This window comes from Saccopteryx bilineata, chromosome 1 (genome assembly GCF_036850765.1).
Source record: "Saccopteryx bilineata isolate mSacBil1 chromosome 1, mSacBil1_pri_phased_curated, whole genome shotgun sequence".
In the NCBI taxonomy this organism is placed as follows: domain Eukaryota; kingdom Metazoa; phylum Chordata; class Mammalia; order Chiroptera; family Emballonuridae; genus Saccopteryx; species Saccopteryx bilineata.
In genome coordinates, this window is record NC_089490.1 from 311,186,995 (window position 1) to 311,214,916 (window position 27,922).

Below are 27,922 nucleotides of genomic sequence, written 5' to 3' on the forward strand. Positions count from 1 at the left end.
CAGAGTGACCTAAAAAGAGGTATGAATAAGAGTAAGAGGTATGGCAGAAGCCAGCCATTTTTGTGATCCTGCTTTTGTAACAATATGAATATACTAGTCGTTTCAAAAATTTTAATGTAAAAAAAAAAAGGTTCCCAAAGTATATGCAGTGACAGACTGTCCATAATTAAGTACGTATAAGTTAATTATAATCTTCCCGAGGACAGAGGAATCTAGGTACTTGAAGTATTCTATCTTCACAGCCTAGGGTAGTGCCTAGCACACAAATGTGTAATAAATGTACAATTAGTCAATTGATAAGAAGTTTCTAAAGGATTCAGAAACAGTATTCCATCACTTTGGATACAGCAGTAACTTCCACACATGGTGGGGGGTGGGGGTTGTGAAAGGGAAAACAAAAAGGAAATATTGTTTTACATAAATTCTCCATATTTCTTTTACTGCTGGATACAATTTAAAAATAAAGAATAAAACGTTCTTATAATCAATCTTCCACTGGATACTCAAAAGTAGACTATGAACTGAAACATCACAAGCTACCAACACTTTTAATATTAAAAATTTTAGTATTAAATATTAAAAATACTACACACAAATTATTAACATCAAATTTTCATTTGAAGTACTATACTAAAAGCAACAAAGCAGGAAATGTTTCGTTATCTCAATAACATAAATGCCCAACAACTGTAACCAGTGTTTTCAGGTTCATTAGTTCTCCCTATTTCTGAAATGTCTTTCTCACAATTCATTTCTATCCCTAAAGCTATCTTCAATATCTACTTTTTCTTATTCATCAAATGAGACTGTGAAGTTGCATCAATTCTTAAAAAAATGAGAACTGCTGATCTTTTAAAAATGTTTTACTGGGCTATTAGTTACAAGGTCAAGTAGGAGTCAAAAACTCCAAGAACCCTTCTTAGGATATATTTAATAATGTCCTCATGGAAAGGTTTAAAAGTTTCTTAATACAGAACTTAATATTATATCAATGATTCTTGGATATGATGTTGTATTACCCTGAAATCATTCAATACCTCAGGGGCATCCTGCAGAAATATCTTTTAAAAATGTAAATGTTTTATTTCATTAAATAATTCATGTATCTAGCAAAATATCTACTTTTATGGAAATTAAGTAGTGTGAAAGAACAGCAATATCATGTGTAATCAGAATGGAATAACCCATTTCAAGGATCAGAGGAAACTGCCAAGTTTAAAGCTAACAGTGCACATGCTTATACAGAAGCACTCTCTCTTTCAAGATTTCTTTTTTAATATAGTAAGTTTAATTTTATATCCATTACCAAGTAATTGCTATGGGAAAAAATGAAAATATTAAACTGAAGCTTAACACAACACCAATGTCACTCAGATTGGTAACTGGTGAAACAAACTGTATACATCCATTACATGGAATACTACTCAGTAACAGAGAGAATGAAGTACTGATACGCACAGCTTGGATGAATCAACAGCAAATTATGCTGAGTGAAAAAAGCTAATCCCGAAAGTATACATATACCTACTTGCATTTATATAACATTCTTAAAGTGACAAACTATGGATATGGAGCACATGGAATCTCTCCGCATTACTTCTAGTAACTAGAGTACAACTACAATTATCTCAAAATTAAATCTTCAATTTAAAATCATCATTAATATTATTTGGGTCACCTCAACCAAAAGCAGATTAAGGTGACAGTCTCAGAAACCAGTCAGTATACAAAGCTTCTACCAATCAAAAGAAGGAATAGATAAAATGACAAAAAGAGCCACAGAAAAAGAACTGCTAGAGAATACAATAAAGACAGTAATATGATTGTTAATAAATATCTAATGAATGTTTAGCTATATATAGGAACATATTAAATTTCACTAAGTAGTAATCATGATGGACAAATTACCCGATGTTTTGCCTTAATTTTCTTCCTGTATTCTTCTTTGTCAAATTTGTCCTCTTCTTGAAGTCTTTCCTTTGCTTTATCTAAGTTGATACCACCAGTGTCGTCCTCTTCCTCAGTGTCCTTAGAGACGGATTTCTGCACCTGTGGCCACTGCTGAACCAACTGTGGTGTGGACAGGAAAAAGATTCAAGTATGAGACAGGAGACAGGGAACATCAACAGAAAACCACTTCCCTTTGTATGATGATTTTCAAACAGTGCATACACACACTTTCTGTCTTACTACCTATATTTCTTTAACTTTCTAACAAACTTTAAAATTAAAGTGAACAAGCCACAGAAAAGATTGTCCTAGTTAGGATAAAGCAATGCTACCTAACCCAATGAGAGCAAGATTAAGGGGCAATTTCATAAATTCACTTAAAGTAGAAGGTAGTCCCTCAGCATCATTTCCAGCTGTGGTCTTAGTCGGCTACATTCCACCGACACAACTCCACATGACCTGCCCGGGGCCACTGCCAGGCTGCCCAGAGCGCTCCCTCCCTGCCAGCTACCACAGCACTGAGTGGACCCCAAATACTTTCCTCACTGTACTGGGTTGTTTTACTTCCTGGTTTTCTGACCAGAATGAATCTCCTTGAGGGCAGTCATGTCTTACTCGTGTATTTTCAGAGCCCGACCCAGGCTCTGGCACACTTACGTGCTCAGAATGGATCCATGGATCCATACCAGCTGGTACAACACAGAAAGACTGAAATAACTAAGTGTGAAGGAGAAAACTAGTTTGGGTACACAGGCCTGTTCAGGTTTACATGGTTTTACAAATACAGTGTATGGATAGGAACAAGGTGAAATATAAGTCATGGCACTGATCTGGAAACTGGGAGACCTGGCTTGATATCCTGGTTTTCTCACCAGCCCACTGCACAATCCTGAACATATTATTTAATCTCTGGGCATCTGCATCCTTGTCTGAAAAATAAGGTTGATTTGACTCAATAATCTTCCAGGCCTAACACTGTAAACTCTAGACAATTTAGACAAACGTGATTCTCTTATTTTACCTGGAAGGATTTAAGTAGCTGCCACTGTTTTGAAAGATTGCTAATGAACCGGCAGGCAAATGGAAGCTGTTAGGCACACACAGCACAGGTATTAATGTAGTAGCTACGGGTCATTCAAGATGAGATTCCTACGGAGTTTCAACATGTGGCAACAAATGGGGTCACATGCTCACCGCATGAGCAGCCAGGTCAGCAGTTACTGATGTTGAATGAAGATGCAGTGAGGGGACCAGTGGTGGCAGTAACATGTCATCCATTGCTCTAACTCAGGGGTCAGGAACCTTATTGGCTAAGAGCCATGAACGCCACATATTTTAAAATGTAATTCCATGAGAGCAATACAATGACCCATGTACATTACACATTATCCAATAAAAATCTGGTGTTGTCCCGGAGGACAGCTGTGATTGGCTCCAGCCACCTGCAACCATGAACATGAGTGGTAGGAAATGAATGGATTGTAATACATAAGAATGTTTTATATTTTTAACATTATTTTTTTTATTAAAGATTTGTCTGTGAGCCAGATGCAGCCATCAAAAGAGCCACATCTGGCTCGCGAGCCATAGGTTCCCAACGACTGCTCTAACTCTTCACCTTTTTCTATCAAAGTGAAAAAAAGTCCAGCCCTCTGTGGGCTGAACAAATAGCAGTATTTCTTTCAGTTTTAGATCGGAATTTTCAATGTGGCTCACACCATACAGAGCTCTTATCAGCAATAAGTTTACATCATAACATTATATAGTTGAGGATTTAGTCACCTTGGAGCTATTTGTATAATGTGCCATTAAACTTAGTGTAATAGTAAGGAACCTCATTATGTGAACAACATTAATCTTGTTTTACAGTAAGCATCTGAGGTAATACAACTACATTCTAGTTCAGCCTGAGTCACAGATGCTGACCTCTTTATAGTAATTTCATAAAGGTTCATTACTTATCAATTATATAGGTAGATTCCTCTGTAACTACCAAGAACTTGGAATTATACTTCATTTTGTTAGTTTTCATATAATTCACATATCATTTCACTCCATATTATTAGTGCAAATCTAGGTTTCTGAATAAAAGCCCTCTTCCCCAAAGAAACAATCAGATCTTTCTAAACTTCAAAATTAAAAGGAAATATATGTCACTCAGTATAGACTGCTTAGGTTGCACTTGTATTAATAATGATGAAATATCTAATGTGACATATTACATTCGGTATAAAAAGCTGTTATTTTATTGGGGTATCAGACAACGGTCCACTCGTACAATAAACTTTTTTGAGGGTTTATTATATGTTAGCCACTGTTCTAAGTGCTGAGGACAGAGTAGTGAGCAAAGTGAGTAAATACCTTCCCTCTATGTCTTCCACTGTGTAAGACAGACAACCAAATAAATATAGAAAAAGAAGACAGGGTGAATAAAAGACAGGGAAAGGGAAGTGAGATTATGGTAAGTGTGGAATGTGTGTGCTGTATTAGGATGAACAGGAAAACCTGTAGCTTGGTGAGAGTGAAACCAAGAAATGATTTTCAGAAGACCCTGCAAGGACCATTAACTTCTAGCCATTACTCCTTAGGTGGTCACTTGACTTTCTAGATGTCCTTCCTCCTTAAAAAACAAACATAATATTGGTATGTAATAAAGTAACCTTTCATGAGCAATCTGTGAGCAGTGACCCTTCCCTACACTATGGGTATATATTTATAACTAAGACCAAGGTAATGATGAGAGGACAATCAGGCATCCATGTGTCTGAGATTATTTTAAAGCAGAGAATTCCTTCCCATAGCAGACCAGCAAGTAAGAAACATGCCAATACAGCATCAAAAATTGAGGAACAGCAAAGCAGAGGCTTCTCAGATGTGGCAAGTAGTTGTGCTACTACTTGTGTTTGTTCCCATAGAACAGGGTGGATATCATGACAAGAAATTCTAATCTATAAAAGCAGAATTTAGGAAGTTCAAAACCAACTCTGTCGTTATCACCAAGGAGTGTCTCAGCTTATGGTCAATAAAAGGGTCTTGCCTACAGCTATCTAGCTGCTGTAATACATACAGTAACAGGTAAAGGAACTGCTCAGCATATTTTAGAGAAACATTTTTTTCTCATTAGTGAATCTTAGTCGACAGTCCAACTCTTTATAATACTTGGACATACAGTAAGTCCCCACTTAACATCCTCGACAAGTTCTGCAATATTAAATAAAACGACCCATGATGGAACCGATTTCACCATAGGATAACTGATACAAACAAGAGTTAGGTTCCCACATCATCTCATCAGTATTACAAAGAAAGGACGTTATTTGAGGACCTGTTGTACCTCAGAAATGAAACATTTAAGAATCTTACCTCCCCTTCATCAGTAAATGTTATTTTCTTATTCACTTTAAAATTCCTCTTCATTATTTTTTTCGCTTCTGCAACCTTGGTCACTTTTTTCTTGACACTGGATTTAGAAGATTCTTTCTTCTGTGTGAAAAAAAACCAGATGATTAATATAAAGTAAATTATAGTAACAATTTAACTCTGGAAATACTGAACCTCTGAGCTTTAGGTAAATTGAGGATAAGAACAGCATCTGTTGGTGGTACAGTGGATAGTGTCAACCTGCAATGTTGAGGTCACAGGTTTGAAACCCCAGGCTGGCCCAGTCAAGGCACATACGAGAAGCAACTACTACAAGTTAATGCTTCCTGCTCTTCCCCCACCTTCCTTCTCTCTCTCTCTCTCCTCTTTCTAAAATCAATAAACAAAATCTTTTTAAAAATAACAGTACCTGCAAAAAGTGATACCTTTACTTCTTCTTTTCCGATATGGATGCCTTTTATTTCTTTGTCTTGTCTGATTGCTCTGGCTAGAACCTCTAGTACCACATTAAATAACAGTGGAGACAGTGGACAACCCTGTCTTGTTCCTGATTTAAGGGGGAAAGCCTTCAGTTTTGTGCAATTTAATATGATGTTAGCTGATGGTTTATCATGTATGGCCTTTATCATGTTGAGATATTTTCCTTCTATACCCATTTTGTTGAGAGTCTTAAACATAAAATTGTGTTGTATTTTGTCGAAAGCCTTTTCTGCGTCTATTGATAAGATCATGTGGTTTTTGTTCTTTGTTTTGTTGATATGGTGTATTATGTTAACCGTTTTACGTATGTTGAACCATCCTTGAGATTCTGGGATGAATCCCACTTGATCGTGATGTATTATTTTTTTAATATGTTGTTGTATTCGATTTGCTAGTATTTTGTTTAGTATTTTAGCATCTGTATTCATTAGAGATATTGGTCTGTAGTTTTCTTTTTTTGTGCCATCCTTGCCTGGTTTTGGTATGAGGGTTATGTTGGCCTCATAAAATGTGTTTGGAAGCATTGCTTCTTCTTCAATTTTTTGGAAGACTTTCAGTAGAATAGGAACCAAGTCTTCTTTGAATGTTTGATAAAATTCGCTGGTATAGCCGTCAGGTTCTGGACTTTTATTTTTGGGGAGGTTTTTAATGGTTTTTTCTATTTCTTCTCTACTAATAGGTCTGTTTAGGCTTTCTGCTTCTTCTTGACTCAGTCTAGGAAGGTTGTATTGTTCTAGGAATTTATCCATTTCTTCTAGATTGTTGAATTTAGTGGCATAAAGTTTTTCATAGTATTCTACAATAATTCTTTGATGGCAAGAGAAGTGAAGGCAAAAATTAATGAATGGGACTACATCAGACTAAGAAGTTTTTGCTCAGCAAGAGAAACTGATAACAAAATAAACAGAAAGCCAACTAAATGGGAAATGATATTTTTAAACAACAGCTCAGATAAGGGCTTAATATCCAAAATATTCAAAGAACTCATAAAACTCAACAACAAACAAACAAACAATCCAATAAAAAAATGGGAAGAGGACATGAACAGACACTTCTCCCAGGAGGAAGTACAAATGGCTAACAGATATATGAAAAGATGCTCATCTTCTTTAGTTATTAGAGAAATGCAAATCAAAACGGCAATGAGATACCACCTCACACCTGTTAGATTAGCTATTATTAACAAGACAAGTAATAGCAAATGTTGGAGAGGCTGTGGAGAAAAAGGAACCCTCATACACTGTTGGTGGGAATGTAAAGTAGTACAACCATTATGGAAGAAAGTATGGTGGTTCCTCAAAAAACTGAAAATAGAACTACCTTATGACCCAGCAATCCCTCTACTGGGTATATACCCCAAAAACTCAGAAACAGTGATACGTAAAGACACATGCAGCCCCATGTTCATTGCAGCATTGTTCACAGTGGCCAGGACATGGAAACAACCAAAAAGCCCATCAATAGATGACTGGATAAAGAAGATATGGCACATATACACTATGGAATACTACTCAGCCATAAGAAATGATGACATCGGATCATTTACAGCAAAATGGTGGGATCTTGATAACATTATACGAAGTGAAATAAATCAGAAAAAAACAGGAACTGCATTATTCCATACGTAGGTGGGACATAAAAGTGAGACTAAGAGACAGTGATAAGAGTGTGGTGGTTACGGGGGGAGGGGGGAAAGGGAGAGGGAAAGGGGGAGGGGGAGGGGCACAAAGAAAACTAGATAGAAGGTGACAGAGGACAATCTGACTTTGGGTGATGGGTATGCAACATAATTGAAAGACAAGATAACCTGGACTTGTTGATCTTTGAATATATGTAACCTGATTTATTGATGTCGCCCCATTAAAAAAATAAAATTATAATTAAAAAAATAATAATAACAGTACCTATGACATAGGGTCATTGGGATAGTTTAATAATAAATGTAACATACTAACTATAACTGTTAGATAAACCTCAAATATCACTATTTTATGTTGATTGCATGCTACCTAAAGAAATTATAGCAACTACTTAGACATTTAATTTGCAAAATCCCAAACTCTGAACTTCCTAGTTGATTTTTTTAAAAACTCTGAACCAAAGGGAACCACCCAAGGAAATGCTAAAAACAAGAGGACTGATCTAGGACACAGGAATTATCAGAAACATCAAGATGAACATCAACTACAACTGTTAATTATGGTAATAAATATGCACCCAAAAAAACACAATTTATTTAACAAATATTACTGATGAATACAAAAATGCTTAGAAATATAACACCATACAGGGGCCAGAGGGACAGCAGTCAGAAGGAAGGGGGACGAGGGGATGGGATCAGAGAAGGTGAAGGGATTAGTGAAATTATATATACATAACACAGAGGTATAGATAACAGGACAGCAAATCCTAGAGGGAAGGGGGGAGATAGTTAGGAGGAGGGGGCAAAGGGGGTATAAAAAGGGACACAGGGGTACAGGGTGAGGGAGTTATATTCAGTGGGACACTTGAATCTGTGTAAACACAATAAATTAAAATTAATAAAAATAAAAGAAATAAAACACCATAAAATCAAAAACTACAAATCTACTAAAACAGGTTTCTGAAATGTTATTTAAAAAAATTAAATTTCTAGATAATAATAGCTATTATGAAAATGAGCTAGCATCTCTACAATAACATCACAAGTACATGAAAAGTTTGACAATGATGGTTCCTTTATGTCGGTATTAATGACACTACTTTTGTATTTCTGGTTCTTAGTGTATGCAAACTATAGTATCAGACCACTTAAGGATCTGCTAGGATTTTAAATCTATAAAACGTTTATGAAAAGATTCATCTCCTCTGAAGTAACTAATTCTTATGACATCAGACAGAAAAATCAATATGCTACAATCTCTATACCTACATCTGGCACAATTTTTACTAGATTGGGTGTCTTTTAGGTTTCTTCTTGCCATGGGATACCCCATCACCCCCACTCCGGAGAGGTCCATGACTGCGTGAGTGTTAACATCTCATGGCATAAGGCCCTAAATGGGTGTGCTCTTCTCTCACATCCCCTCCCCACCACTGTGGTCCTAAGATACCTTTACTACAGCGGTTCTCAACCTGTGGGTCGCGACCCCGGCGGGGGTCGAACGACCAAAACACAGGGGTCGTCGCCTAAAGCCTCCGGAAAATACATATTTATTATACAATACATTTTTAAATAAAATATGTATTTCCCATGGCTTTAGGCAACGAGCCCTGTGTTTTGGTCATTCGACCCCCGCCGGGGTCGCGACCCACAGGTTGAGAACCGCTGCCTTACTACTACTCTCCCTCAGGAAATACTACAATCCTCCTCTCCCTATCTGGCTTCTGAGTAAATGAATAAATTGTATGGTGGTAAAATTCCTAAATCAAAAGGAAACAGGGTGGCAGGAAGCTTGTCAACTGAAATAAATTGCTACCAGTGTAACATCTTATGAACAGAGGGCCTCCGCTTCCTCCCTCCCAATTATTACTCCAACTTTCTCCTCACAAACACTTATCAAAGAATACCACCCAGCCTGACAAACCAGGGGTGGTGACAGTGTTATGACTCTGATCTTGGTTTTATGGTTAGTTCAGTTCTTAAGGATCTGAGTTGGCTGATATTCTGTCATTAGACCAAAATTACTAACAGAATGCTGATAAAACAGTTCATTATTATGATGTAAAAGTAACAGAAAGGAGTAAGTTGTAATCACTGAAAAAAAACAGAGTAGGAGCAACAGAAGCAAACTTTCTGAGGGAGACAGTAATGCTATATATATCTTAATAGGCATTTGAGTATAATACATAGGTCTATAAATTTGTCAAAACTCATCAAATGTGACACTTAAGATTAGTGTCTTTCATTATTTATAAATGTCTACCTCAAAAGAGTCCTGTAAGCAAATACTGAACTTTAATAAATACTGATAATTCAGGCAAGCTGAATCATATGAGAGAAAATACAGTGATGTTGGCAATTTACTCTGAAATGCATTAAATAAAAAAACCATGATGGATGAATAGATGAAGAATTGCGAGCTAAAGTAGTATAGTAAAAAAGTTAATTGTAGAATATGAATAGTGAGTATTTTGGTGTGTAAAAGTACACTTTTTAAAACTTTTCTGTATTTTAAAAATTATTTATAATAAAATATAAAAGCCCAATCCCAGGAATGAGAGAAAAAGCCACAAAAACAAAGATGCCAACACTGTCAGAACAGAAAACAGGTCAGAAAAACAATGCTGCAGAGTGGAAGCTTGGGGTAATGCGGATCTATAGGAAGAAGCTTCAGGGAAATTCATGAAACCACTGAAATTATGTAACAGAATCTGGGGATATTTGTATCTCTGCCTTTTTATGGTTTATCATGGTTTCTAAACTGGATCTGTGATCCCCCCCCAAAAAAAACAAGGTTAATTTTTTTAAGGGAAACTACTGAAAAAAGGAATAGAAATGGCAACACAAGTAAAAAGATACATATTATACTTTTCGATAGGCATGGCTTCGCTCTGATATTCCAGAATTATTCTTTACTCAAATATGCACTGTCATCAACACACAAGATACATCATAGTCCATACTGGGGCCCCCAGCAGTGAAAAAGAGCTATCTCTCAATGAACAACCTTGTATATAAACCTTCATATATGTGTACATTTATATATTTAAGATAACTTTCTAAAATTAAAGTGCTCAAACTGTTCATGCATTTAAATTTCAAAAAAATATTTCCAAATAAGCCTCCAGAGAAGTTTCACAAATGTATACTCTCACTAAAAATTTGAAAGGAACAGATTCTCCACATCTATTTAAATAAAGTATATTATTATAAGGCTACATGTTTGCCACTCCACTAGGTGAAAAACTTCTCAAGGAAGTTTTCACTTGCATTTGTACAAAGGCATTTCATCTTGTGTACTGTATATATTCTTTGCCAGTATTTGTAATGATGCCAGGCATTTCATTTATGCATTTGTGGGAGCTCTTCACTATAGATGTGCTAATATTTTCTCCCACTCCATCCTTTATGTTGAGACTTTGCCATATGGAGTAATTTTGTTTTTTTCTCTGTTTTGTTTTTGCCAAGCATATATTTTTAATTGTTATGTAATATATTTTTTAAGTAATAAAATTTTCTGGGTTTGTGTCATACCTTGAAATACGTTTCTAACTATAAGACATTTTAAAAATGAATTTAAATTCTTAATATGCAGATTTTAGTTAAATGTTTCAACACTGGCTCTTGGACATAGGAGAAAATGCTCATTAAAAAAAATTTAATTTCTGCCTGAGCAGGCGGTGGCGCAGTGGATAGAGCGTTGGACTGGGACGCAGAGGACCAAGGTTCAAGACCCAGAGGTCGCCAGCTTGAACGCAGGCTCATCTGGTTTGAGCAGGGCTTGCCAGCTTGGGCCCAAGGTCGCTGGCTTGTACAAGGGGTTGCTCGGTCTGCTGAAGGTCCACGGTCAAGGCAAATATGAGAGAGCAATCAATGAGTGGCTAGGGTGTCACAATGAAAAACTGATGATTGATGCTTCTCGTCTCTCTCCGTTCCTGTCTGTCTGTCCCTGTCTATCCCTCTCTCTGACTCTCTCTCTCTGTCTCTGTAAAAAATAAAAAATAAATTTTAATTTCTATTCATTAAATCACAAAAAATCCGAAGTATACTATTCTAAGGGAAGAGTTCTATTTTGACTATAAGACTTTATACTAATTGCTACAAAAAAATAAAATAAAATTTGCAGCAGCCACAAAGTATTATGAAAGAGTTTCTGACAAGATGTAAATCATCAAAATGCAATTTCCATTTCTATTTGCACTTATTCCACAATATATGTGCTAGAGCTCAAAATAAAAAGAAAATGTGATAAAATATAAAATTGATAAAATATCAAGTCATTCTCAAGGTCCTGTCACAGCTGCAGAAGGCTGCCACAAAAATAGTTTAGAAAATAAATAACAAGAGCATTGCAAAAATAATAATGGTTCCTATCAGAAGAATCATGTTAATATTGCTTATAAGATTCAAAATATAATAAGAAAACCTTCCTTAATTATATTATATAAACATTACTACTAGATATCCTGAGGACAGGGGGGAATGTCAGAGTATAAAAGAAAAAGAAAAGAAATTTAAGGAGATGAAAGTTAGAATTAAAGAGACAGACTCTAAAACATCTTTTTATGTTTCCTTAAAGTAGCTCCCGTATGTGTTACTGAATAATTGAAAGTTTATAATAGAAACTGTATCTAAAACTGAAGGAAATAAACAAAATAAAGAATTATCAACCCTGATGGAGACTTTAGAAATGACCTATTACAGCCTAAGCCCTTATGTTAAAGATAAGGACATTTTCTAGCATTTATAAACACTGTTGCCTAAAAGTCAGAATGAATTTAACTTTAGATATTTCCACTGCCTAAATAATCAAACCCTAAAATAACTTACTTGATTTCATTTAAAAAAAAACCACCTGCTATATAAGCATATTTCTTCTGTTATCCTAAATGTACTGAACTATAATATTTAAAACATTCTAATTTTACAGTATAAAGATGCACTATTTGACATTTTATTTTAAAACCATCTACAAAACCTCTTAAGAAATAACCTTCTGATAAGTAGTAACGTTGAGTTCCTTTCATGTACCTATTGGCCATTTGTATGTCTTTTCTTTTGTGGGGAAAAAGTCTGTTTAGGTCCTTTGCCCATTTTTTAAATCAGACTGTTGTCTCTTTCATTTTGAGTTCTATATATATGAGCTCCTTATATATCTCAGATATTAATCCTTGATCAGATATACCACTGGAAAATATTTCCTCCCATTCCAGAGGCTACCTTTTTAATTTGTTTCCTTTGTTTAGTTTAATATATCACCCCTTGTTTAGTTCAGCTTTAGTTGACTGTGCTTTAGTGCAATACTCAAAAGATCATTGCCAAGACCAGTGTCAGTGAGCTTTTTCATACGTTGTTTTTCTAAGAGTTTTAATCATTAGGGAAATAAAATCAAAACCACAATAAGATATCACTTCACACCTGCTAGGATAGCTATTATCAAAAAAAGAAGTGCCGAATGTTGGCAAGGATGTGGAGAAGAACCCTGTACTCTGTTGGTGAGAATACCAATTGGTTCAGCTACAGTGGAAAACAATGGAGATTCTCAAAAAATTAAATATAGAAACTACCATATGATCTAGCAATCCTGGGTTCTACTCAGACGGAAACAAAATCAGTATCTGGAAGAGATGTCTGCATTCCCATGTTCACTGCGGCACGATTCAATACAGCCAAGATAAGGAAACCACCTAAGTGTTAAAGGACAGATGGATCAAGAAAATGTGGTGGTGCATATACACAACAGAATAATATTCATCAATGAGAAAGATGGAAATCCTGACATTTGAAACAACGTGGATGGACCTGCAGGGCATTATGCTAAATGAATAAGTCAGAGAGAAAGAAAAAGAGTATACTATCATTTACATGTAGAATCTTTAAAGGCAAAAAGAAAAAAAGAGCCCTGGCCGGTTGACTCAGTGGTAGAGCGTCGGCCTGGTGTGCAGGGGTCCCGGGTTCGATTCCTGGCCAGGGCACACAGGAGAAGCGTCCATCTGCTTCTCCACCCCTCCCCCTCTCCTTCCTCTCTGTGTCTCTCTTCCCCTCTCGCAGAGAGGCTCCATTGAAGCAAAGATGGCCCGGGCACTGGGGATGGCTCCTTGGCCTCTGCCCCAGGCACTAGAGTGGCTCTGGTCACGACAGAGCGACGCCCCGGAGGGGCAGAGCATCGCCCCCTGGTGGGCAGAGCGTCGCCCCCTGGTGGGCGTGCCGGGTGGATCCCGGTCAGGCACATGCGGGAGTCTGTCTGACTATCTCTCCCCGTTTCCAGCTTCGGAAAAATACAAAAAGAAAAAGAAAAAAAGACTCTTTTTATATAAACAGAACAGTGGTTGCCAGGGGCTGGGAAGAAAAAGAATAAGAAATAAAAAGATGCAGGTAGGCCCTGGCCAGTGGAAGTCCCAGGTTCAATTCCCGACCAGGGCACACAGGAGAAGTGCCCATCTGCTTCTTCCCCTTCCCCCTCTCCTTTCTCTCTGTCTCTCTCTTCCCCTCCCGCAACCAAGGCTTCATTAAAGCAAAGTTCACTCAGGCACTGAGCAGCCAAGGCTTCACTGGAGCAAAGTTCACCCAGGCACTGAGGATGGCTCTGTGGCCTCTGCCTCAGGCATTACAATGGCTCCAGTTGCAATGGAGCAATGCCCCAGATAAGCAGAGCATCACCCCCTAGTGGGCATGACAGGCGAATCCTGGTTGGATGCATTCAGTAGTCTGTCTCTCTGCCTCCCCATTTCTCACTTCAGAAAAATACAAAAAAAAAAAGAGGTACAGGTCAAAGGTAAAACCTTTCAATTATAAGTTCTCAAGTTCTAATGTAGAGCACTGAGCATAGTTAACAATACTGTATTATATACTTGAAATTTGCTCAAGTAGAACTTAAGCATTTTTATTACACCACAAAAGGAGTTAACTGTGAGGTGATATGTTAATTATCTTGATCTTGGCATGGCAATCATTTCACTCTATATATGTATATGGAAACATCATGCTGTACACTTTAAATATATACAAGTATATCTGTCAATATTCCTCAATAAAGCTGGAAAAAAAGAAAAAGAATGAATATCACCACAAGTAGAAAAACCATGTTTGTGAAATCTTTGCAAAAACTGTAGTCTTAAAATTAAAGTCCACCTAAAGGGTAGAGAATTTTAGTTTTGTAAGATGAGAAGAGGTCTGGGACTGGCTGCCCAACAATGTGAATGTACTTAATTAAGTGAACTTATAAAAGGTAAAGTGGTAAATTTACGTTATATGTATTTTACCACAATTAAAAATAAAATTAGCCTGACCAGGCGGTGGCGCAGTGGATAGAGAGTCAAATTGGGATGCCGAGGACCCAGGTTCGGGACCCCGGGGTGCCAGCTTGAGCGTGGGCTCATTTGGTTTGAGCAAAAGCTCACCAACTTGGACCCAGGGTTGCTGGCTCGAGCAAGGGGTTATTCGGTCTGCTGAAGGCCCACGGAAAAGGCACATATGAGAAAGCAATCAGTGAACAACTATGTGTTGCAATGCACAACGAAAAACTAATGATTGATGCTTCTCATCTCTCCATTCCTGTCTGTCTGTCCCTGCCTATCCCTCTCTCTGACTCTCTCTGTCTCTGTTAATAAAGAAAAAAATAAAAAAATAAATAAATAAATAAAATTAAGAGTCATCTAGAATATAACTGGACTTCAGTTTAAAATGTTATTACAGAAACAAAGTTTGTCTCTTCCGAATCCCTACACAAATGTAAACTTAAAACAAAGCAATAGTCCTAACATTGCCCAGCAGCTGGACATGGGAAGCAGGGTGGGCAGTAAAGGCAGAAGACCTTCAAACACTGATCAACTAAAATGATATAATACCAAAGTGCTCAAAAACTATAAATTATAGAAATAATCTTATAATGATATAATAAATCACATAGGGTTTATTCAAATGTTCATTTACTAATCTCACTGTTTAAAGTTTAAGAAAAGGCAAGCTATCATAAACTTTGTTTATTTGCATAAATTTGGTCAGAATCAGAAAACCAGGAACAAATGAATTCAAGAGAATGATGAAAGCCAGTGAGGTTTCTACCCACATCTCAGTTATCATTATCTCTGGAGTTGACTGATATCAGCGTGTTAAACAGATTTCGCATTCATTCTTGTTCCCATCATAGTAAGCCCTAGTAATTACTTGTTTTCTTGTTTTATTTTTCCTAATGAATTGTAATCTTCGTGAGGGCTAAGACCAGTTGTATTGTATTTGTGTCCCCAGGGCATCACTGAGAGGCTAGCATATAGAAGCATTCAATAATTATTTCTTGAAAGAAGAATTAGTGAATAAATCCTCACTCGAATAAAGCATTACTTCATTTACTGTGCATAACAACCATGAGTCAAATCTTGTCCCTGATAATTTAAATTAGAAAACCAAATCTTAAACTTAGCACTTTGTTAAAGGCTGCATAATTTAAACCCAAGGGTGTTTGACGTTGTGGTTCATGTCCTACAATGCTTAATTTTTGTTCAAACTGCCTTGGGTTACAGGATCATAATTTAACTCATTATTTGCCTTTTAAATGTCGATCAGCTTTGAAATAACGTTTGAAAATTTCTATTTTGAGAAATTACACCTTTTTTTAATTTTTTAGTTCATTGCCCTGAATAAAAGTTTTTTCGGGTTCTACTTTCTGATGTAGTATCTGTATTCATTTTTTAAATAATTGTTTTCACATCCAAATATAAGTGTTTTTTTGTTTTTGTATTTTTGTGATAGAGACAGAGAGAGAGAGAGACAGACAGACAGATAGGAAGGAAGAGAGAGAGATGAGAAGCATCAATTCTTCATTGCGGCTCCTTAGTTGTTCACTGATTGCTTTCCCACATGTGCCTTGACCAGGGGGCTAAAAACAGAGGGAATGACCCCTTGCTCAAGCCAGCAACCACAGGGTCCTGTCTATGATCCCATTCTCAAGCCAGGAACCCGGCACTTAAGCTGGTGAGCATATACTCAAGCCAGATGAGCCAATGCTCAAGCCAGCAACCTTGGGATTTCAAACCTATGTCCTCTGCATCCCAGACCAATGTTCTATCCACTGCACCGCTGCCTGGTCAGGCCCAAATATAAGTTTTAAATACTGAATATGCACCCTGTCGTATGGTCAGGCCCAAATATAAGTTTTAAATACTGAATATGCACCCTGACAGTGTCAGCCAACATGCAAACGTCCCAGGTTCAATCCCTGGTCAGGGCACACATGAGAAATAACCATCTGTTTCTCTTTCCTTCCCATTTCCCCCTCCTCTCTCCTTTCCCCTCTTGCAGCCAATGGCTCAACTGGTTTGAGTATCAGCCCCAGGCACAGAGGATAGTTCAGCTGATCCAAGTGTGGGCCTCAGGCACTGAGGATAGCTTGGTTGATACAAGCATCGGCCCAAGGTGGGAGTTGCTGGGTGGATCCCAGTGGGGATGTAGCAGGAGTATGTCTCATTATCTCCCCTCCTCTCACTTGAAAAAAAATAAATACTGAATATGATATTTCAAATTAAAAGGCCCCAACCCTACTTCCTCTCAGATGAGAATCACAGCTAGTAAAGAATTTATCTGTATAAGATACCATATTCTCCATGTATAAGATGCACACTTTTTTGAAAAATTTGGTCTAAAAACGGGGTACATCTTATACAGTGGCTGTGACATTTCAAATGCCATAGATGGAACTGAGGGTGAGACAATACTTGGAAGACAGTGATTCGTCATCAGACACAGATAAGGACAAGCTAATGAATGGAAGTTTTGACAGTGATGAGGAGTTGTATGAATTTTATGATGAATAAAAATTGAGTTCAATAATTTTATGTAATACATTTTTTTTCAAATTTCAGGCCCCAAATTAAGGCGCGTCTTATACATGGGAGCATCGTACACATGGGGAAATGCGGTACTTGTCTCATTACTTGATATTGACATTTCATAAATTTTATCTAGAAGTTAGCCTGCAAATCCATTCTAAAAATCCTTTCAAATTTTAGAATAATTTATAGATAACACGTATTTATCCCAAATACAAAATCATGGATGAGAACCTACATATCCTGTAAAAGTTTCTCATTTTTCAAGGCTAGATTAGTCTTGTGATTGTATAAAGAAACAAACCAGAAGTAAATGTTAATCTCTTTATCTATTCCACATGGTCAAAAAAGCCATACATCGCTATTTTCTTTGTATTCTGTGAATTGCAATTCCAATGTATAAAGTGATGAAAACTGTTAATGGGCACAACATATTAAGCAACAATAACAAAATATTTATTATAAAATAGTCATGATTTTTTTTAAAATCATCTTAACAAGTCAACATTAATGGGAAAACAGACAATTGATAATTGCTTGTATATTTTGCCCCCCAGACAAAACACTACATAGGTATGTAGTGATCTCAGCTTTTTGACTTCCTTTCTCCTAGTAATGGAGGATCATAAGGCACTACCATTCTAAGTAGTATATTTATTCTTTTTTAATTGATTTTAGAGAGAGAGGAAGGTAGAGAGACAGACAGAAACATCAATCTTTTCTTATATGTGCCCTGACTGGGGATTGAACCCACAACCTTGGCATATCAGGACGACATTCTCACCAACTGAGCTATCTGCCCAGGGTTCAGTGTGTTTTGATTGCTATATTCCTCCTTCAGAAATTAACTTGGAATACTTTTCAGAAGCTGCTTTATAATCTAATAAATTCTTCCTGAGAATGTGTAACTGCCACCTTAACTACTGAATATTTTCAGAACAGTACCTGTCAGATCTCTGAAACAGTTTCTATTTCCCTCTATTCCTTATCTCATTTTTCAGATGAGTTCCTCCAACAAATTCTCAAACTTGTGTTTTTTTTCAACATATTTGTCTTCTTTTCCTCATCAATTTCTTGTTGTAATTAACATAAAATTCGCCTTGATTTTAAAAAGCCTCTTTATAGCATTTTAGTCTAATAACTCTTTAAAACTTTCATTGCCCCAAATTAGTCTAAATAAGATTTAAATGTCTTTTCTCCACCTGTACCATATTTTACTTTGCTTATTTTCTTACTTTTAGGCTCATTCCCAATTATTTCATGGACAGCGAAATCCATCATTGTCTTTGTTTTTTATTATCTTAAATGGTTCCTGCTCCCTTTTTGAGCATTTACACTGTTAAAATGCATCAAGGATAATTTCATATTCCTCTTTTACTACCTTAGAAAATTTCCTTTGGTTCACTGACACTGTCCAGCTGTTTACTGTTCTGTTTTGCTAGCCAGATAATATGTATTATTTGCTTCACACCATGCCCCTCAAAAAAATAAATAAATAAAAAGCCAGGTAGTACCTGTTCTTTAACAAAATTATGGAACCAGTTACATTTTGCCTTAGGAAACTAATTTTTAACCTGTCACTTTTAATAAATATTTCTATATTAGGAAGCAGGCAGCTGGAAGCAATTTAAAGAAATGGAGCTTGATACATTCTTCTTTGCCCTTTTATTTAGACTTCAAAAAACTACAGTATGGATTTATTCCTAATTTGTGTCCAAATTGGCTGCATCAACTTCTGTTTTCTCTTACTTTTAGAATTCTTCTAGAACTTAGAAATATTATAAGATACATATATTTTATAAAAAACAATAGTATAAAAAGGAAAGCTGATTGTGTCATATGGCCATTGAGTTGACAGGATAAGGAAGACTGACTATGTAAGTGAGGCAATGTTGTGGAAATGAACTAAGCTGAAAGACCTGGGGAACATTTCTGAAACTACAATAAGCAATATGACACTAAGGTCTGCTTCTCTTGGGGAGCATCTCAGCTATCTCCACCCTCTAACACTTTTCTTGCAAGGGATACCAGAGACTCAGCAATAATGTACCAGAAGTTAATTTAATCAGAACTGGTTTGACCAAAAAGAGATAGCATCAAAATATCATTCAAAAATATGCGATTATAGGTTTGACTGAGAATTACATAGCTGGCTCCAGCACCTAAAAGAATAACAAATTGGCCCTGGCCGGTTGGCTCAGTGGTAGAACGTTGGCCTGGCGTGCGGGGGACCCCTCGATTCCCGGCCAGGGCACATAGGAGAAGCACCCATTTGCTTCTCCACCCCCCCCCCCTCTCTGTCTCTCTCTTCCCCTCCCGCAGCCAAGGCTCCATTGGAGCAAAGATGGCCCGGGCGCTGGGGATGGCTCCTTGGCCTCTGCCCAGGTGCTAGAGTGGCTCTGGTCGTGGCAGAGCGACGCCCCGGAGGGGCAGAGCATCGCCCCTGGTGGGCGTGCCAGGTGGATCCTGGTCGGGCGCATGCGGGAGTCTGACTGTCTCTCCCCGTTTCCAGCTTCAGAAAAATACAAAAAATAAATAAATAAAAATAAAAATAAAAGAATAACAAATTATTTGGCAGTTTAGTTAGTGTGATCTAAAGCAGAGTTCCTAAAAATTAATTTACCATGAGTGTCTAATAAGCAAATGCAACATAACACAGTTGTTCAGTAAACCAATTTAAAATATTATATGCAAACACACATGAACATGGATCTGTACTCTAAATTAAAAAAACAAGAATAGCTATATGATTTAAAGCCTTCACAAAAAATTACAATCACTGAACCAAGATATACACTGAACTCAAACTAGACTTGGTACCTGGTCAGTTAAGCCATTTTTGATACTCTATGCCAACTTTCCAGACCCCTAAAAGACAAAGTAATCACTGCTACTGGTTATCCATGGTTCCAGCATCTGACATGTTTCTAAACACACTGGCATTACAGTATCACAAGATATGCATGGGGGTGTATCTTAACTAGCGGTTCTCAACCTGTGGGTCGCAACCCCGGCGGGGGTCGAACGACCAAAACACAGGGGTCGCCTAAGGCCAATGGCCAGCCTATATAGTACCACATTTCAATAAGATGTGGCTGGATGATGTTTAGTCATTTAAAATGGGATATTTTTAAAAATACACTATTTATAGAATAGTGGTATGCAAAACCATATAATGGTGACCTAAAATACTGGCATTACTAAATACAGCACTTACAGAGATAAAGGCACTACAAGATCACCTAGAGAAAAACTGCATGCACATGCACAGGCAGAGAGGTTAAGAGAATTTCAAGATCAGTCAATACCACAAAGTTAGGACTAACCCTCTAAATCCTCAAAAAGAAACCTAATTTGTGCTCTCCTTGATACCACATATAACAAGGGTATCTTAAATCAGAAACACCTCAAAGACGACATTTTCCTTTATGAATTGTAATTTTTTCTGAACAACACTAACAGACCTCATAAAATGGAAATTAAGAGCTGGTCAATGGCAAATACATAGTTTTGAAATGGAAAGACTCCCTTCAAGGCATTCTTTTAAAAGTGTTCTTTATTCATAGAAGGGCCATATATGGCTATCCCTAAATCTTACCTCTAATTTTATCTCTCAAAAGCATAACATCAAGAAAAAGAATTCTGTCCCTAAACGTTCTGCTGTTTGTCTTTTCTTTTAATTCCTGGCAAATTGCAGGTTAAGCATGCAGTGATTAATACAATTTCCATCTGCCCTCCTTAGCACTTAAACATTAAAAAAATTTTGACAGGCATTAAAAGCTGTTAACAGATTCTTGCTCATATGTTTATTTTTTCTTCACCTTAGGATGAGCCCCTGCTGTTTCATTAGTAAGACTATAAACACTAAAATCTAATACTTTGAATCACAACTTATTAATACTACTATAAACCAAAATTCCCAAAGAATTAAAATAAGATTTTTGCTAGGTCTCAAACTCTGTAAGCTATATAGATAGCCAAGCAACATTTTCTTTAAGTCACTCACCATCTTGCCCGTCTAGAGATGACGCAGTGGATATAGTGTCAACCTGGAACACTAAGGTCCCAGGTTTGAAATCCAGAGGTCATCAGCTTGAACGCAGGCTCATCGGCTTGAGCACAGGTTCACCAGCTTAAGAGCAAGATCATCATGATCCCAAGGTCACTGGCTTGGCTTGGCTTGAGTCCCCACCCACCCATCCAGGCACAAACAAGAAGCAATCAATGAACAACTGAAGTGAATCAATTATGAGCTGATGCTTCTCACTCTCGTCTCCCTTCCTTTCTCTCTCTCTCAAAATCAATTAAAAAATAAATCACTCTCCTTCTTACTTTCCTTCCACAGACTAGAAAATGTAGAAGGTATCCACATGTTTGAAATTCTTTAAGTTGAGTAAGTAAAAGTCAACATTAGCTATCTTCTGAGATTTTTACTCCCTTTCTACTCTCAGCCATTTCAGTGATATCTCTAGTGACACTTCTTATACTCTCTACTCTATTTTTAAGAATTTCTTCTATTTTACCCTTCTTAGACACTAACTTTCCTGTGGACAAGGGCTTTGTCTACTGATCAATTCCTCAGGTAAGTGCCTATTCTGTGCCTGAACAAATCAATAATTGTTTTTGACACTGAAATGAGCCTAGGCAAATCAAGACCAATTTTCATTGGGAACAACACTCATTCAAAGACTCTGAACTTGCTTATGAGCCATTCAAAGACATCAACTTATTAAATAGCATAGAAATAAACAAACATCTACTATTTCACATCTAATTTAACACTAATTCGTTGAGAAAACAGATTAATGATCCTGGGCAATAAAGTGTGATACAAGAAGTAGAACTGTCTGAAAACGCTGTCAGGAGCACTCTGGGTACCGACCCAAAGATCTGAAATCACTCCTTCATCCCTTCCTCCGAGCAGGAGAGGCCGTGCTCACACTCAACTTCAGACAGGACCACACTGTCATCCCTTAGCAGGGCTGACCCAGCTTCCTATGGGCCTCAGGTCTCCACATGCTGAACAGGTGAATTTCTCAGATGACTACAGGCATCCATACTATACTGTCTGGTTCCCAACTAGTTTGTGTGGCTATTTACTGATAAGGTTGAATCTACGGCTTATTCTAGAATATGAGGGAATAATATAGGACAGGATACCTTCACTGGAATGAACATCTATGTTCTATGTATTGAGCAAACTGTCAAAACTCTGGCATCCCTCTGTGTAGAAGAAGGAAATTGGGAATTCACACCTCAAGTCTTGCTGATCCTGGCTTTTTCCCATAAAATTCCCCCCTTTCCCAATAAACTGTATTCCTTAATCCAGGGGTCTCAAACTCGCGGCCCGCGGGCCGCATGCGGCCCACCGAACAATTTTGTGCGGCCCGCAGACTAATCCACGAAGTTCAAAATATTTTGGATAAAATTAAGTAAGCCTAGGGGCCTACTTGTATTTTTCATTTCTCTAGCATCCTAGCTAGATATTAGCTTAGTTAACAGCAGTTGTGATGCGAACTACAGTTTCTGGTCGTTTTGTGACACTGAGTAAACTGCACGTACGATTGTGCTTGTTGTACTGATTTTTTTTTGTTTTCAACTGCAGTGAGAAAAGTGTTGCGTAACAATTGCCTTTTGTAGACCTAGTTGCCCGCCTAACGGCTGTGATCTTGCTCTGCGGCCCACATGCTGAGTTGAGTTTGAGACCCCTGCCTTAATCCATGCCATGATATTGTTGAATTTGTCCTAAGCTCTGATGCATGATAAGTTACAAGCTAGATGGATTCACCTTGCAAATCTAAGGACATTAAACTTTTCTCTGAGTTTACAGATCAGTAATTAAAAATGCCATCTGCCAGACACCATGCTAGATGTTTAATATTTGATTTGTTTCTCACAATTTCCCTTCTGAGGTACTGCCTGCATCTTTCAGGTGATGAAACTGACAATAAAACAAATTAAACAATTATCCAGCTAAAAGAGACAGAGGCAGCCTCTATTTTATTTTATTTTTTTAATATTTTTTATTTATTCATTTTAGAGAGGAGAAAGAGACAGACAGACAGACAGACAGAAAGGAGGAGCAGGAAGCATCAACTCCCACATGTGCCTTGACCAGGCAAGCCCAGGGTTTCGAACCGGCGACCTCAGTGTTTCCAGGTCAACACTTTATCCACTGCGCCACCACAGGTCAGGCAGAGGCAGCCTCTAAACACCAGCCCATCACATTTTAAAATTTGTATACTCTCAAATTTAAAAGTGCTCTTCTCAGGACTCCACAATGTCACAGATTAAAATAAACTCTGTAACATTGTTTGTAGGAAGGTTTAGTCCACTCCCCAAATGCAGGTGCCCATAACCTCCCTCAGATATAGACGTACAGTTTATACATGAACAAATCCTTTGAGAGAGAATTCACTAAAGTATGCACTACACAAAGACATCTATTGTTATCTTTCCTGTATATATTTTAAAGACTAAATTACATCAACAGAAAATAATGAGGAAAATTACTCTTTTCACTAAAAAATTCATGTAGTTTCCAAGCCAAATAAGCAGTAAACAATTAACATTATTCAAAAATCTCACCAAAATCTTTTCTTTTTAAGGTCCAGTGTTACCCTTGAGAGGTCTATGCTGGGACTGCAAACAAAGACAAACTGTATTTTTTCTCATGTCATTGTAGGAAAAAGACAATAGTAATTATAAACAAAGGTGAAATAAAGTTGGGGGACTGAAAAGGTAATAAGATTTCTGTGATAAGCTTCAGGGAAAACTATGGGGCAAAAGGACAGGGTGTATAGAACAAAACAGGTGGGAAAGGACAGCTGTTTGGTGTAAAGACAGTTACAGTAAGAGAAGGAAACAATCTGAAAACAAAATCACAAGAAAGGAACTAGTCATTCAGTAAAAGCACTATGAAAACAAATTCCCCTCATAGTGAGGCACTGCAATAACACTGCACCACACTGCCAAATCATATCCCCGCAACAGACATCCAACCAATTAGTCAACTCTAAATCAGAAAACAAACCAAAACCAGGAAACTGAGAATTTCTTATCCACCTACTGACAGGATATGCAATAACAGTCTTCCATCTCCCAAATATTCTCTCCCTTACACCAAAAGAATGCCTGAGATATAAGACTGGAAGTGGTAAGTCTAAAAGAAAAGAATATATTGGAACATGAAATAAATCTTTGAAACTCAGTGTGGTCATTTTCAAGTTAGTATGTTATCAGTGACAAGTATTATTTACATCATATTCTAGGCTATTTCAAAAACACTTGAATTATTTAAACCATATAACAATTTGAAAGATTTAGTTAAATCATTAATAAATGAAAGCAATAAATAACAATAAAAGATCTACCTCAAATTAACTAAACACATTCAATTCCAATTTAATCAAGTAAACAGGTTGAACTGATAGGAATTTTCTCTATTAAAATATAATTCTCCATTAGGTATATTAAGATTTCTGGAGTTATGATATTATGAAACTCACTAATATAAGGTCTACCGGAAAGTTTTGTCCGTTTTTGGAATAAAACAAAATACAAATTTTTCTTACCGTCAATAAATTTTATTAAATAACATATTTCTTTTTTTTTTTGTATTTTTCTGAAGCTGGAAACGGGGAGAGACAGACAGACTCCCGCATGCACCCGACCAGGATCCACCCGGCACGCCCACCAGGGGGCGACGCTCTGCCCACCAGGGGGCGATGCTTTGCCCCTCCGGGGCGTCGCTCTGTTGCGACCAGAGCCACTCCAGCGCCTGGGGCAGAGGCCAAGGAGCCATCCTCAGCGCCCAGGCCATCTTTGCTCCAATGGAGCCTAGGCTGCGGGAGGGGAAGAGAGAGACAGAGAGGAAGGAGAGGGGGAGGGGTGGAGAAGCAGATGGGTGCTTCTGTGTGCCCTGGCCGGGAATCAAACCCGGGACTTCTGCACGCCAGGCCGACGCTCTACCACTGAGCCAACCGGCCAGGGCCCAATAACATATTTTCCAATCCTATCTTCCGAATATGGTCCGAAATGGTTTGCTGAGCTGAATTAAGCCTTTCTGTGATCTCCGATGTTGTCAGAAGAGGATCTTGCTCCAACATGGTCTTAACAACATCGTCATCGATCAAAGATGGTTGCCCAGAATGTGGCTTATCAGAAAGGTCGAAATCATCTGTTTCAAATTTTTTGAACCATCTTCTGCATGTCCTATCAGAAACTGTACCTTCACCAAACACTTTCAATAAATTTCTACATGCTTCTGTAGCATTTCTTCCTTGTTGAAATTCGTATACAATACAGTGGCGTAAATAAACTTTATCAGTAGCCATGGGTACACTATCGCTTCACACATAAGACTAACGTGAATCAACTTTGTTTTAGTTAATTTGCTATGTCGTATGTATACATTAAGTGATAAAAATAGAAAGGCACACATGTGCCAAATAAACGTGCTTACGTGTTGAAACTTGTTGTGATAGAAATGGACAGAACTTTCCAGTAGACCTTATAATTTGCCTCATTAGTTCTGAATCCAAGATGGTGGATGTCAAAATTTCCTAATAAAGACTATAAACTATCAGAGTAACTTGATAAAGTAATACTATTATAGCTATTTATCTTTATTATATGCGGCCTAAGTGTCTGTTTGTCGCTGATAGCTTATTGGTTGCTTGCGTAACTGTACTAGCCAATGGGGTGAAATTGCCACGGCATTCAAATAGTCCCGGCTTCTGGCATGCCACCTCACAAATTGAGGTTAAAGATTGGAGCAATTATTATGCTGTTAAGAAATCTTAACACCAGAAGGGGTCTTTGCAATGGTACAAGACTAGAGGTTCTCCAATTGAAAAATAATGTCATAATAGCTAAGTCTTTTACTGGCTCCTCTAAAGGTGAAATACATGTCATTCCAAGATTTGATTTGGCTTCATCTCAAACAGGGTGCCGTTTCAATTGAGACGTAGACAATTTCCTGTAAAACTTGCCTTTGCTATGACCATCAATAAGTCTCAGGGCCAAACTTAAGCGTGTTGGCATTTTTTTACCTGAGCCTGCATTTGGACACGGTCATCTTTATGTTGCCTGTTCAAGAGTTCGTGAAAGAACGGACATAAAATTAAAAATAATTGATGGTCCTCTGCAAGGCGAGCTTAAAAATGATGGAAAGATCTACACAAGAAATGTTGTGTACAAAGAGATCTTTGACATGTAACTTAACATTTTATTATTTAAATCACCTTTATTTATTGAGCTAGTGGTGGCTCTTAAGAAATGTACCGCCAGTGGTTTCCTTCATTGCACTCTACTTTAAGCAATTAAGGAAGTAGAAGGGGGAAACCCCGTGGGGGAGTAAGCAAAGGGGCGTCCTCGCAGCCTGCCCTGGGTAATTCAGTTTGAATTAGCAGACACCTTTGCACAAATCATTTTAATTACAATTTATAATATCTAGAACAGCGGTCATTTCGTATGACCGCCGGGCTTTCCAGTTTGAGCATATAGAGGAAGCCTCATTCAACTAAAGGCATAATATCTGGCTAATTTTCAGCTTGCTTTGGAATAAGCTACACATTTGAAGACAATGAGTGAACTGTATCTCACTGCTCTGTCAGAAAAGAGCTGTGCCTTGAAAATTGTGTTAAAATAAGCTCTATCTTACTCAGAGAAGCATGCATGCATATTGGGGGGGGGGGGGAGGGTGGTGTGGAAGGGAAAAGGAGGAAATAGAGAGGCGTATGAGTATCTTTATCTGTCAGTTTCCAAAGATTCGCTCTCCCTGAACTTTACCCTGGCATCATCTCTCCAGTTTACTGTAGGATAAGTATTAACCACTGCCATATAAAATGTATTATTTTATGTCTTATCAAACAGTTGCTGAATTGCAAGAAGAAGCTGTGCTTCTTTGGAGGAGAAGAATGTTTTCCCCTTATGGAAAAGGTGTTCTTTTCATTTTAGCAGTTAAGATCTCAGAGCCAAATTCCTAATCCATATTTAAGAACCAAAACCTTACATAACCTGTGTACTAAATTTCCCACCATTCATTTTTAATCTATATTTTGCATGCCTGATATTTTCCATTTCATTACATTTACAAGTATTTTTTAGGCTACTTCAAATTCCTTGTGGGATCAGAAGGGATAAATAAAATTAAAATGAATAAAGGAAGCTCTGCCATTTACTCAGCAAACACTAACTGGACATCTACTACACTCCTAGTCCTATCCTAGACACTGAAGATACGGTAGAGCTTACATTCTAGTAGGAAAACACACATACACACACTACTGTACACCAAGAAGTTTTAAGTACTAGAAACAAATAAAGCCAGAGTAAGGGGCTCGGGAGTAACTAGGTGGAATGAAGAACTTTTAGACAGTGAGAGAAGGTCTCTCTGAAGAAGGTTCACTTGAGCAGAGGTCTAAATGATATAAAAAAGTAAGTTATCACTAATCTACAACGTAAACAGTAAGCACCAAAGACCCAAAAGTGGAAATGAGTTTGTTGTTTTCAAGAAAAGAAATTCATTGACTAGACAAAAATGAGCAAGGTAGCAGGTGGAAGAAAAGGAAGTCAGAGACATAGGAAAATTTTGCACTGTTAAGGCCTTGTAGACACAATAAGGAATGTGATTTTACCCCAA

At 37.5% G+C, this 27,922-nt stretch overlaps 1 protein-coding gene across 1 annotated transcript in view; it reads right to left on the reverse strand.

Annotated features, from left to right (window-relative positions):
- The window catches only part of DDX10 (DEAD-box helicase 10), a 338,420-nt gene that overhangs the window by 127,727 nt on the left and 182,771 nt on the right, over window positions 1-27,922 (reverse strand). The window contains exons 14-15 of the mRNA XM_066247305.1: window positions 5,314-5,433; window positions 1,909-2,070 (exon numbers count right to left, since the gene is read on the reverse strand). Coding sequence (XP_066103402.1) covers window positions 1,909-2,070; window positions 5,314-5,433 — 282 coding nt within the window. The remainder of the gene's footprint in view (window positions 1-1,908; window positions 2,071-5,313; window positions 5,434-27,922) is intronic.